The sequence below is a fragment of the Diabrotica undecimpunctata genome, chromosome 2, assembly GCF_040954645.1.
Source record: "Diabrotica undecimpunctata isolate CICGRU chromosome 2, icDiaUnde3, whole genome shotgun sequence".
In the NCBI taxonomy this organism is placed as follows: domain Eukaryota; kingdom Metazoa; phylum Arthropoda; class Insecta; order Coleoptera; family Chrysomelidae; genus Diabrotica; species Diabrotica undecimpunctata.
In genome coordinates, this window is record NC_092804.1 from 25,504,720 (window position 1) to 25,517,919 (window position 13,200).

The 13,200-nt window shown below is 32.2% G+C and overlaps 1 protein-coding gene across 3 annotated transcripts in view; it reads left to right on the plus strand.

Annotated features, from left to right (window-relative positions):
* Positions 1 to 9,560, plus strand: part of Abd-B (Homeobox protein abdominal B) — a 645,906-nt gene extending 636,346 nt beyond the window's left edge. For all 3 annotated transcript variants that reach the window (XM_072522550.1, XM_072522552.1, XM_072522551.1), the window contains exon 7: positions 4,070 to 9,560. In XM_072522550.1, the coding sequence (XP_072378651.1) occupies positions 4,070 to 4,485 (416 nt within the window). In that variant the 3' untranslated portion in view covers positions 4,486 to 9,560. The remainder of the gene's footprint in view (positions 1 to 4,069) is intronic.
* The last annotated feature ends 3,640 nt before the right edge of the window (positions 9,561 to 13,200 follow it).

Genomic DNA, 13,200 nt, shown 5'->3' on the forward strand with positions numbered 1-13,200 from the left:
TCCGTACTTAAGAAATTCGGCCGGTATATTGTAGGAGCCTGGAGCTTTTGCATTCTTCAATTTGTTAATTGCTTGCCATGTTTCATGTATTTTTATGTCCTCTACCAGTAGGTTCACCTCAAGTCATATATTTTCTCCATGTTCTTCCTCTTGATGTATGTTTAGAAAAGTCTTGAAATATTCTAGACATTTTGGAGCAGCTCCTCTTTGTTAATTGTTAGTTTTATCATTATTTTTCATGATTACAGACACGCAGTTAGGTCTGAAATCTCTGTTTTCATTTGACACCGATTTATAAAATACTCGACCGGTTGACTTCTTTCCATTTCCTCATATTGTTGTTGTACGTATTTCCTTTTTTCTCTCCAATTAGTTTTGTTGCTTCTTGTAGTGATGTTGTATTGTTATCTTTACTTTCTTTTGTTTTTTGTTAAATCATATTTTTTCGCTTTTTTTGTCTGTCTTGTAGTTTTTCGTGGCACTCTTTATCAAACCATTACCTTGTGTTCTTCCTTATTTTACCTATTATTAGTTCGGCTGTCTCTGTAATTGTTTTTTTCATTTGCTTCCACAGCTTTTTTACATCATGGCTCTGGTCTACTATATTTAGTTGTTGTTTCATTTCCTGTACTGTGTTTTTTGGGTTTTTTTCCAATTTACAGTTTTTCGATGTTCCATTGTCCCAATGGTTTATTCGTTTTAAGTTCTGTGACGTTATTCTCAACCTGATTTTTTTTTCACTAGATAATGGTCTTTATCTTCTTCTATCCATCTCTCTGAGGCTTCTTACATCAAGAGCATTATTTAAATGTCTAGTATCAACAACTACGTGATTAATTAGCTACGTGTGAAGTTGTCGTTCTCAGTCAGAAGCCGTCTCAAAAGTTCGAATAGCTATGATGATTGCCGACCTCCGCCGCGGAGATGGCACTTGAAGAAGAGAAGAAGTTGTCGTTAGAGACCCCAAGTCTGTTTTTATGTTGAAACCTAGGAAACCTGGTCTACTGCGGCGTAGTACTAATCGAGTAACGACGAGAAGTAGATCCACCAGGCTTGAAAATGGCAAGTGAGACCTTGCCGAAACGTCGAAACAATGGTTTTCAAGTAAACCAGCATTTTACAACGCGGAGTCAAACCCGGAAAAATAGTGATAGCATACATATATATATATATATATATATATATATATATATATATATATATATATATATATATATATATATATATATATTATAGCACTACGAGCAGTTGAACATTGTAATTTAAGATATCGTGGAGTTTGTGTGATCCATTTGTCGATCTGAAGTTAGATTTTTTTTTTTGCGTTAAAGTCTCTACAGATTATTTGCGTGTCTAGGCGTTCTTAAGAGTTGTTGATAGAAGTCGTCTTTGATTATTTCCTCTTTATCTTCTATCGGAGCATGTGCAGATATAATTGAGATATTACCATTTTCCTTTTAATCTAATATAACACAGTCTTTTGCTGATGGACGTACAAGTTATAAGATTACTCATGCATTTTTCTCGGATCACGAAACCTGTACTGAATTCGTGTTTTTCTGTCTAGTTTCCGCTGTAGAGATCACCACGTTGTCTATTCTTATGTTTTAGAAGAATCTCTAAATTAAGGAGAATATACTTGATTTTATTTCGTTTTCCTCAACGAGTTTTAAACATTGTAAAATTTCTACAGAATCTATATTAAGTAGTACAGTGTGCATTCGTCTTTGACCAATATTATTCAAATCATGTAAATATAATTTGTCCAAATCTGACCTCTGTTGATAGCAGCTGAGATAATTAATTCTGTTTATATGAAGACGATAAATAAAAGTTTTAAACATATGTTAACTAAAATATCAATCTAATTGATTCAGTGTTTGTGAAATTTAATGAGCCGCAACAAACAAAAATGTCAAATAAATGTGTCAAATAATAAGTTATTAATATCATTGGAAGTATTGTTGTTTGTTGCAATAAAGATAAACAAATAAATAAAACTAAGAATATGAGGCAATAATGTTCGTATCGTGTAGGTCTCGGAGATTTTTTACTTTTTCAGGCATGGTAGATACAAAATATACGCAGTAAATTACAAGGACTCTATATACCTAATAAAAATCGTTAAATTATACGGAGTGGTAAGGCAAAAGTAGTGTGCTCGGAGTACAAAATTCAAAATGAATCTGCGGCATTAGTTTGTTTGCTAATGAAATAGAAGTATCAATCAAACTTTATCAAAATTATAAGATCAAGTGCTAGGATAAGAGTCTGTATGATCAGGACAAGAATGAATTATAAAACGGATAAGCAGATAAACTGTAAAACTGTAAGTAGAAGACTAAGTTCAACAGATCATTGAGAAAATTTAGGGTTAATATTGTGTCACATAATATATTAATGTCTGAATGGAGCTAACGTAACTTTCTGTTGTATTTCTGTTCGTGCATTCTAGCGAATATTCTTCAATTTGTTTGTCCTATGTATGTTTATTTTCAACTTTTTTAATGGAAATGTATCACATGAATTTCTTAGCCTTGCCACTACGGTTTGTAGTATAATGTATATAATCATTTTATTGTGGTTGTTGTTCTGATCTGTTCTGTGCTTAAAAGCGTTTATTAAAAAACTTAAGCAACTATTAGAGAACCAGACATTACAAAACTTAACGTTAATGTTTCTATAGAGGATCGTAAAAAAGTAAATTAAAAACATTATATTATCTAAACTAAATGACTGGTGAGTTAATTGTTTCAAATTAATGTATTAAAATGTAAATTTATAAGGGGACTTTAAAAATAAGTACAAGGATAAAAAATTTAAATTAAGAAATTCAAAAATGGAAAAGGTTTTTTAATTGACTGGTTATATCAGTATATAATTATCTATTTTACTACTTATGGCGTTTAGTTTGATTGGTCGGGTACATAAGACTGAGTTTTTGCAACATGACTATATAAACGAGTAGGTATATAGGATATCTTGTTGTCACACATCTAAGGCTTAGCTTTCAAAATTAAAAAGCCGTACTAAAACAAATAGCTACTTAAACATAAAAAAATATTTAACAGATTTGAAACGCATACAAAGGGTATAAATACTCATATCTTCAACCTGCTTAGTTAGCTTCTACATGGCTTGACCACGAGAGACTATAAGGCTCCTGTAGATATGTCGCAAATGATTGTATAATTTACTGTTATAATTTGGTACTTAAGCATCAATTTGAACTAAAAGAAACTCTCCATTGTAGAAAAATTATTTGCGGCTGCAATGTATGTAAAAAAAGTGAATAGACTCAACTGTTTAAACTGATATTATAAATTATATATAACTTTTAACAAAGTTTAGATATTTCCTATACTTAAGCTCAGAATAACAACTATAGATAACTAATTGAATTATTAAGTAATCAATTATGGGGACTAAAACATCTAGCACGAAGTTTTTTAGATTTTGTGCTAATGATCGAGTGTTCAACACTAATTAAACTGAACAGATCTTTAGGTATATTTGGTCTCTAGCTTCCCAATTTGAAGATTATAACATATTTGATTGCTTTATTTATGTTGCACTTCTTCCTTTTAGTGATTTATTAAATGTGGGTAATCATCGTAAATATTTTAAAATATGTATTTAAAATCTTCTTGGAGATGGTTATAACTGATATTCAATAACTTTTGACACCATATATTTGCCTATTGGCTTTACATCGCTATTATTACATTAAAATCACTATAACTTTTTAATAACAAAATAATTTTCTACGACCTCTCAACCTTTTTCCCGTATTTTTGTACCATAAATAAGAATGGATTCGTATGTAGTATTTCTTAGAATACCATTTTTTATCTAAAAATTCAATTAAAATAAATCCCACGTAGTCATAGCTTTGTTTTAGTAGAAAACAAAGCAATTGGAATGAGAAATCAATTAACGTTGATAACAGTTTATGATAGTAAACAATTGCAACTAAACCTTGAAAATTAATTGCTAAAATTTCCCCTTGTTATGAATATTTAATTGTTCACAGTTATGTGGGGATCATCCCCATCTCTTTTTGCTTCAGGTTCGCTGGGTTCCATGGTAGGGACAGTATCTTGTGGAGCGGGTACTAACCCTCTCGAATGGACCGGTCAGGTGACCGTCCGCAAAAAACGTAAACCGTACTCGAAATACCAGACGCTGGAGTTGGAAAAAGAGTTCCTATTCAATGCTTATGTTTCTAAACAGAAACGATGGGAGTTGGCGCGGAACCTCAACTTGACCGAGCGCCAGGTGAAGATTTGGTTCCAGAACAGAAGAATGAAAAATAAGAAGAACTCGCAAAGACAGCAAACGCAGCAGCAGAATAACAACAACTCGGCTACCAACAACCAGAATCATCACGGGTCTCATCACCATCCCTCGCACCAGGTGCACACGCCGCATCACATTGTAAACCACCACGTTTCTGCTAATGGGACGTTAAAACATCATCAGTGACCAATGCCGTTTTCTGGGGTAGTTTTGGGCCACCATCACCATGGGATAGCGAATTAAAATACTCTTTTAGTGTCATTTTTACTGCAAGAAAGATGGAACTGTAAGCTTTGACCGATTTTGGTGATTTTTCGTACTACTGTTATTTTAATGGGTAGAAGTATGCAGGATTTGTGTACAAATTTTTGATTATTACGTAAAATTTTATATAATGATCTGTTTTTCGACACCAACTATGTTTTTGTGCATTTAATATATTTCAGTTTAAAAGTATATGCAGAATATTGAAATTTATACAGTTAATAATTGATTTACGATATAATTGGTATAAGCTTATGTTTTATTGACACCCAAAATCGCCATGTTCCTACTGTATATATCTTTAATAATAAGGTAGCCGTATCGTAAAATCAACGTCTAAAATCTTCCAGTAGTGATCAAGAAATCTGTACTCACCGAGCCATGAGCCTATCTGTAATTTACTACTCGTTCATCGGGTGATCCACTCGCGATTTTCACTTTAAAGTTCCAGAATCATTTTGGATTTTTACTGCCACGTTTAAATACGAATGACGCACGAAGGAAGTTCGCCAGCTGGCTGGCGGGTTGGTTTCCCTTTGATAAAAACCTTTTTACCAAAAACAAAAACCTCTTTGGTTATTACAAATCTGTAAAATGATTAAGTGCACTTGAAACTCCCTTATAATTTGTTTACCTTCAAGAATAAATTTCTTAACTATCACATTATTATCTAATATAGGTACTTGTTATTAATTTGGAGTTATTACATTTTCTTAAAGTTTACCTCAATGTTAAGGGAATTGGATAGTACCAGTGAAGTTGCATTTGGTCTCAGGTACAAATGGTGTAGATAAGGGTATATGAAATTTGTGTATTTCATATTGAAAGTTTATGTATAGAAGTTTGATACTCTTTCTCATAAAATCTTCTACCGCATCTATGACTTTAATATTTTCAGGTGCTTTCTCAGTCGATAATGATCGTTAAGGACGCTTAATTGAGAGATGATAAGGAGACTTAATAATTTTAAGATGTGGACGTATAGAACGATTCTGAAGATCCCATTAATGAATCACGTTAGGAGCGTTAAGAAGAATAAAAAAGCAAAAGAAGTTGGAAGGAAAAGAAAGGAAATAAACTACCATATATAGAACATATGATGTGTAGAGAAAAATACAGAATCTTGCTGCTCATAATCCAAAGTAAATTATAAGGCGAAGGGAATTTGGGAAAAAGACGAATATCTTCATGAAAAACATGAGAATGGTATGGTTGCATCTCAAAAACACTGTTTCGAAGAGTTTATTTTAAAATTAGAGTAGTAGAAGAAGAATACAAATTCTTTAATTTCCTCAAGCATTCTCTTTATGACAATCCCTTTTCCTCGATATTTTTTTTCTCTTTAAAGAAAAGTAGAATTTTACCCAGGCTTTTTTTTAGACATTCTAAGAGATTAGTTCTAGTAATTAGTGATTGATTCGTCATAACAAATTCTCTTACAATTCATTACAATTCATTCTGCTCACTTGATGTCGGTTTTTAGCTAAGAAATGATGTCTTTGTCCCATTCGTTTTTGTGAATTAACATTGTAGTAATTTCATTCATAAAGCTTTCTTGGTATGTCGTTTTGGAACAGACCACAAGACTGATCTTTAATAGAGTAAATCGAGAAGTGGGTGTAATGATTCCTTCTTTGATCGTAATATATATGGTCTTCATATTTCCTTATTCCATTAGCATATGTTGGAACTCAACTTATCCTTGTGGAGAGCCTTTGGTCGTTGTGATATAAAAAGTATCTTGCCCTTATTTTCATCTTTACCATCCTGTATGTATGAAATAGCAGTGGTATTTAAATGTCGTACTATCTCTTCTTCTTTTTCAGCCTGTTTACATCCACTTCTGGACAGAGGCCTTTCCATGAGTTCTCCACTCTTCTCTATTTTGTGCTATTTGGTGCCAGTTTTCCCCGACTTTTGCTTTGACGTCGTCTAGCCTATATTTCTTCTGGTTTTCCTCTACTACGCCTGTGTTACCGTGAACTCCAATGTACAATATTTCTCGTCCACCTTTTGTTGTGCCACGTGTCCGACCAAGCTCCAGTATATTTGTGATGACGTGGGTTAAAGGAGTGGAGACGCTCATGTAAGAGAATTTCAGTTCCGATATGATTATCTGCAGATTTTTCATTATTTTAAAGCAGATGTAATTATTTATGGAAATTACTACGGTGTTTATAAGACTTGAGCAATACTGTAATTAAAATTATATTTTATATGTGATTAATAAAAAAATATAAGGTTGTTAAGTTTCGCTGCGAAGAAATTATGAAGAATGTGGCAGCTAAAAAAACATTTTTTTTGTTATTTATTATTTAAGAAGCAATATATCTTTGAAAAATTTGTCGTTCAAACTTGCATACTTCTAAATAAACCCATAATACATTTTAATAGTGAAAGCTACACTGAATAAACAGTGCAAAAATAGGATATCTTAATGAAATATGTAAATTTTTGTATAAAAAGGTAATTCAGTTATTACCTTATTTATAGTATATTTTTATTTTATTCTATTTGTGAAATATTTATTATTTCGTACTAAAAATAAATAATTACAATCGATTTATAAGAAATCGAATAATCGATTCATTAAATATATATTAATCGATAAATTCATTTGTTGATGTTCAATTTTCTGCGTGTGTCGATGATAAAAAAAATTAAAATGAGAGCAATAATCTCTACATTGTCATGTTATTGTAAAATATTTTTTATCTAATATTCGAAATCGTGTTGGATATCGAGTAGTTTTGATTCGATTATATTAATCGACCTATTTAGCGAAAAGAGAAACGTAGTTGGTGATAGTAAGGTATTGCTAAAATATTCGTGGTGAAAAATTGGATATTTTATTAGGAAATCCTAAGTAATGTCCTAGTGATAACAAGGAATAATTTTTTTTTTTCTTCTTGTAATAATTTTGTAAAATTTTTTGGTAGCCTAAAAAATACATTTGAAATTCAAAAAATATTTGTATCCTATTCAAAAATAAAGAGATAATAAAGGATAACAATCTTTATATATCGGGCTTCCCTATTATTTTTGTGTATTAATACAGTCATGTTATTCTATGTTATTAGCTTACGCTTATGAATAATCTCATTCGCTTTTTATTAATTTTATCTTTTCCTTTATCCTCTTGCAGTGTCCGTTTCCCTATAATTTTTTCATAAGCTTTTATTTTGGGCAATAGCAAATCCTCTTCATATACATGTCATGTCTAGATGTATTCTACCAGGTCATCTGTTATATCATTAGAATACATTAAGTGTCAAGGAGTGTCACAATGCAAGTTCCTTTTGGTAAGTTCCACTGATGTAATCATACTTTCATACAAAAAACTTACATACTAGTAGAAATTCTTTTTATCGAGTAGGTACTCACCATAAAACCTTTCGAACCGTATCATAGGCTTTCTTAACATCGCCAGACATCATATAAGCGTTTCTTTATTCCTATATTTTTCTATCAGTTAGCGAATAACTTCTTGTGCAATAACTTTTTTCCCAAATGTGATTTGAATGGGAAATAGACTGGGTGTACTGAGAAAACTTATAAATATGATTTGGAATAATCTCCTAGATTGGAGTCTTAAAGACCGCATAAAAAGAGGTCGATCAAAAAAAATCTGGAAAAGATCTTGGAAGAAAGTGACTAGAATGTCAGGTAAATCTTGGATAGAAGTAAAGGCATTTGCAAATGATCCACAGAGGTATTCTACTTATTTTAATATCACAAATATTTATCTTGATATGTTTCTTGTGTTCTGTAATGCAACCACTATAAACTAATCTGGAATGAAACAAATATTTTAGCCAGAAAAATTAAATGGGCCCATTGGAAGAGCTTCTCAAAACAGATGCAACACGACTTATACGGAACACAAAGAGAAATATGGAGGATGATTAGAGGACAAAGAAAATAGATTAACGGGCTAATAAAAACAATACACATTCAGAAGAAAACATGGTCAGACTACTTTCGATCCCTATTGGCTAAAGAGGAGGGAGACATACGAAACATTAAGAAAATTAAAAAACAGGAATAAAAGAAAACATCAGAAGTGGACAGAATTCCTAACGAATCTCAAAGTACAGCTGCAGTGAAATTAACTTATTAACACTAGACTAAAATTAATATCCGAAGTAATACCAAATAAAGTGAATGAAATTATAACAGAACAAAAACAAGGTTTTAGGTCAGGAAGATCATGTACCGACGTTATATTTATAGTAAGACAAGTGCTAGAGAAATACTAGAATACAAAAAACCGGCATATTTATGTTTCGTGGATCATAAGAAGGCATTTGACAGGGCCCAATTGAAGGACGGTATTTACTTATTGTACGCAAAAGAGATACATCTAGGTATAATCAAAACAATAGAAAATATCGATCAGAACAACATAATAAAAGTAAAAGTAGAAGAACTGGCCCAATTGAATTTGGCAATAGGAAAAGACAGGGGATTCCCTGTCTTTTTTGGAGTTTTTTGGAATCTTCTCTGAATTTAAGCTGGAAAGTCAGATAATAGAACAAGTGATGGAGTTAAAATATCTGGGTATAACATTAGCTACGGAAAGCTCAAAACAGAAGTGGAAGATTAACTGAATAGGGCAAGCAGTCGTAGGACGTCGGTAAAGAAATATAAGGAAAAATTTGTAAAACAGTCGTCAGACCAATAATGACAAGCACGGCAGAAACATGACCCGACACAGAGGAAAAAAATGAGAAAACTCGATATTAATACAGTATGGGACAAGTCTAGAAGTACAGATATACGATGGAGATGAAACGTGGAGAACGTCAAGAACTGTCAACGTCAACGTAGTAAAGACAGCGAAAGACCATTCCCCAGTAGAAACATGATCAGTGGGAATACCACGAAAAGGATGGAACAGCAATTTACTAGAGGCACATTGAAAAACAGACAGTCATCTACAAAAGAAGAAGAAATATTCATCTTTTACGCAAAACGAATCATTTGGATTGAATCAAATGTTTTTTATGCCATCTCTAGGTAATTCTGCATCCTGTTTGAAAGCCCAACATTTAGAAATGATGTTCCAAACTCTATCGCAACTTTATCTTATGATTGTTCGTGCGATCTTAATTGGCTTTAGTTCACGATTTGGTGACGATTTAATTAACAATTTTTCCTTTTTGTTGCCTTTCTCCAAGCTTAAGTTTCTTATTATGTAAAGTTTGGCATAATTTTTGCTTGTACATTATTGAGCGACTAATAAAATTATATAAAAGAAGGAAACTATACAAAAGCTGTAATTCCTTTATGTAGCCATAAATGCATAAAAATTTATGAAAAATTACTATTGTACTTGGTGATATGTATCTTTAATTTCTGAATTATGTATGTATTTATTACTGATAATTTTTTATACAAATATTTTGTAGGACGAAAAACATCGAATGTATTTTTAGGCAATAAATCATTACACAGTTTTTTTATATTTCACCAATTTTAGTTCCATTTCCGTATTTGTTTTGTATCTACACTCACATTGCTAGTTCCGGATAACGTCTAATTTTCTTGTAGTATTTTAAAATAAGTGCTTCAAACTTAGTTCACTTAGGGCGACGTGTTGACGAATACCAACCCCTAAAAAAAGGTTCTTTGCAGTGCCAAAGAGTAAATTTATATTTGTTATATTTACTGAAAAACTTATTTTTTTAATTTTTCCGAAAAGTTTTGGGCTTGTGCAAATAAAATAGTAGATTCCGTGATTGATCGCAACGTTTTCTTTTGTGGACAATTTTGGGAGAGATTTTAGAACTGAGAATTTATGGAAATAATACACTAGGTAGTACTATCTACGAGTAGTGATAAAACTACAACAAATATCAATATAGATAATATAAGACGATCAAGAAATTAATTTATGCAGATATTTTCCTGTAGTTCTTTATAGGTGCAAATTTTCTGTAGACTAAAATTAAAGTGGCTAAGATATTGACATGGTACCAATATGTTTTTTTGTTTCATTTAACGAGTTATTGTACTCATAAAGATCTAAGAACGTAGTCCCATGGTTTTATTGCTAATTTTTCTGTATGGATTCGTAAGGTATTTCTTCTTTGTACAGTTGGCGATGTGTATGTCATTAATTTTCTTTTTAATTTTTTTTTATTCATCACGATCTTGCTCTTTCTTTTTCTCATTTCCATTCTCGTAACGAATTACGTAGTAATATTTTTGGTAGTTTCCCTTCTGCCATTCTTAATATATTTGGTTCTGTATATGAATCTTGTTCTTTGTTAGGTTGTTTTGTCCATGCTGACATTTAAATTGGTAAGAGCCTTGTATGTCCATAACTTTGACATTCATGTTTCATATGTTTCCCCAACTACTGTGATTATTACGGTTTTAAGGATTCTTTTTGGTTCCTCTATAAATTTTTGCTTTGAATGATCCTCTACTTGTAACGTCCTCTTCTTGGAGACTCCATTTGATGGTGGGTTGCGTTCCTTCTTTATATTTTTTGTCACTCTACTACACGTTGTCGACATTCACTTCGTTTTTATTATTCCTTCGAACTTGTTAAAGATAAATTGTATTTTAGCCTTAGTTCGATAAGTTCAATGAACAGTACTGAAGACAATATATTGTTGAATATTTGGATTTTCCTTGTAACATCTCTAATGTGTGTCCTACTGTCGGCGTCGTATTTCATGCACACTTCCTCTCTAAAGTCTTATCTGGGCTCAGTGTTCTAAGTACATAGATCATTTCACTTGTACACTTTTCACTGCATTAGTCCAGTGACCAGTACCCTTTCACCCCAAATGCTTTCCAGATACTCCACCACCCCTTCACGTACTTATCTCGTGAGCAGACTATTTTCATTTTAATTGCGTGACATGTGAAAGTCCTGGGAAATGAGACTTTCACACGATGTCTTCTCCGACTTCGTTTTTAATAGGTTTTTTAAATTTTTTTTTTTTGAGAACGACTAGGTATTATCAACTAAGTGTAATCAGGAAAGGAGCTAGATCTTTCTTGTGATTCTGATAGTGATAGAGCTCCAATACTATCTAGTGTCTGTACACTACAACAGGTATAGTTTTTGTCTTCTGTGCTTCCATCGGTGGAAGACATCATACCCTATAAGCATGGTATGGGGTTTGGATGGTTCTCCAGTTTGGCAAATTTTACACGTGCTTTCTCTTCCATTGTACTGATATGGTACCTACTCTTCCAGGGTACGTCAATAATCACACATACATTCCTAATGCTATTGATACATATGTCAGTAAGGAGAGTATGATGCTATTTACTAATCTAGTTTTGTTTTTGAAGGCAGGTTTGCTTTGACTTCCTGTAAGTCTTATGATGCTTACTTGAGCAGCAGCTGCTTTGTGAGCTGTGGCTTTTACGTGAGGAATGAACATGAGGCCTTTGCTCATTATGACTCAGGAATTTTGCTTCATATCTCCACTAGTTGGTCTTCTGATGTTTCTTTGATCTTCTTAAACATAACTGCTTCGATTATCTATGAGTTTACAGCTATTTTATATTGTATTCATTAGTCTTCAACGCATTTATAATATATATATATAATATATAATTCTTACTGCTACTTTCTGGTTCCTGTGTTTGGCCGCTATATATGTGTCATCAGCGTAAAGGTTCAAAATAAGTGTTTTTGTTGTGCAGTGTATATGTTATACAATAGACGTGACAACACTGCCCGTGCTCTAATAGAACTTGTCCTATCAGAACCCTGAACTTCTGGTTAGTTAGATATGTGAATATTAGTATCGTCGTGGCTCCGCTGTATCCATATTCTTTTATTTTGAACATCAGTACTTTATGTCAATTTTTGTTGAAAGCTTTACATTTAGAAAGGCTGCCCTTGTGCATTTTTTTTTGTTAAATTTGGAAGATAGGTAATCCATTATTCTAAGTACTTGTAGCTTGCTAAAGTGTTGAGTCTTAAAAGTAAATTGAGCTTCAGGAATTATTTCCAAACTTTCCGTCTCCTCTTTTAATCTTGATAGAATCTTTTATAACTTTGAATTTTGGTAGATTTTCATTAACTTTTGAATTGTGTTCTTGGATAATTGATTATACTCTTAGCTACTGATTGATATTTGCACATTTTGCTTACTAGACCAGTCAAATGTAAAATAATTTATTAAATCCATAAATTTACTTATTTTCATCGAGTAAAAATAAAACACCTCGCAACATTGATCCTAAAATCGTCTACAAAAATCGATCACGATATCGCGGGGCCTGTACTATAGAAGATGGTGCAAAGCACACAAATGTCTGACCGTCTCCGGATAGGCGATCTTTTGAATTTCTTTGTATTATTACTTGAGGATGGTTATTATGATAAGACTTATTTTGTACATACATCGACTGTAATTTGTCTTAGAGTGTAATTCGTTTGTAAGCGTGAATAAGATTGTGCCCAATTTTAAGGGGATAATGTTGTATGTAGACTGGGCCTTAAACCACGAGTGACAAGATATATTTTCTGTACAGCATATTATTGAAATTATAAAATTCTGTTTTATAAGACTTTCTTTGATTCGGTCCCAAAAATGAACAAATTGTCATTATGTACCAACATTTGTAATCAATTGACCTTAATATATATAATATGTTTTAATT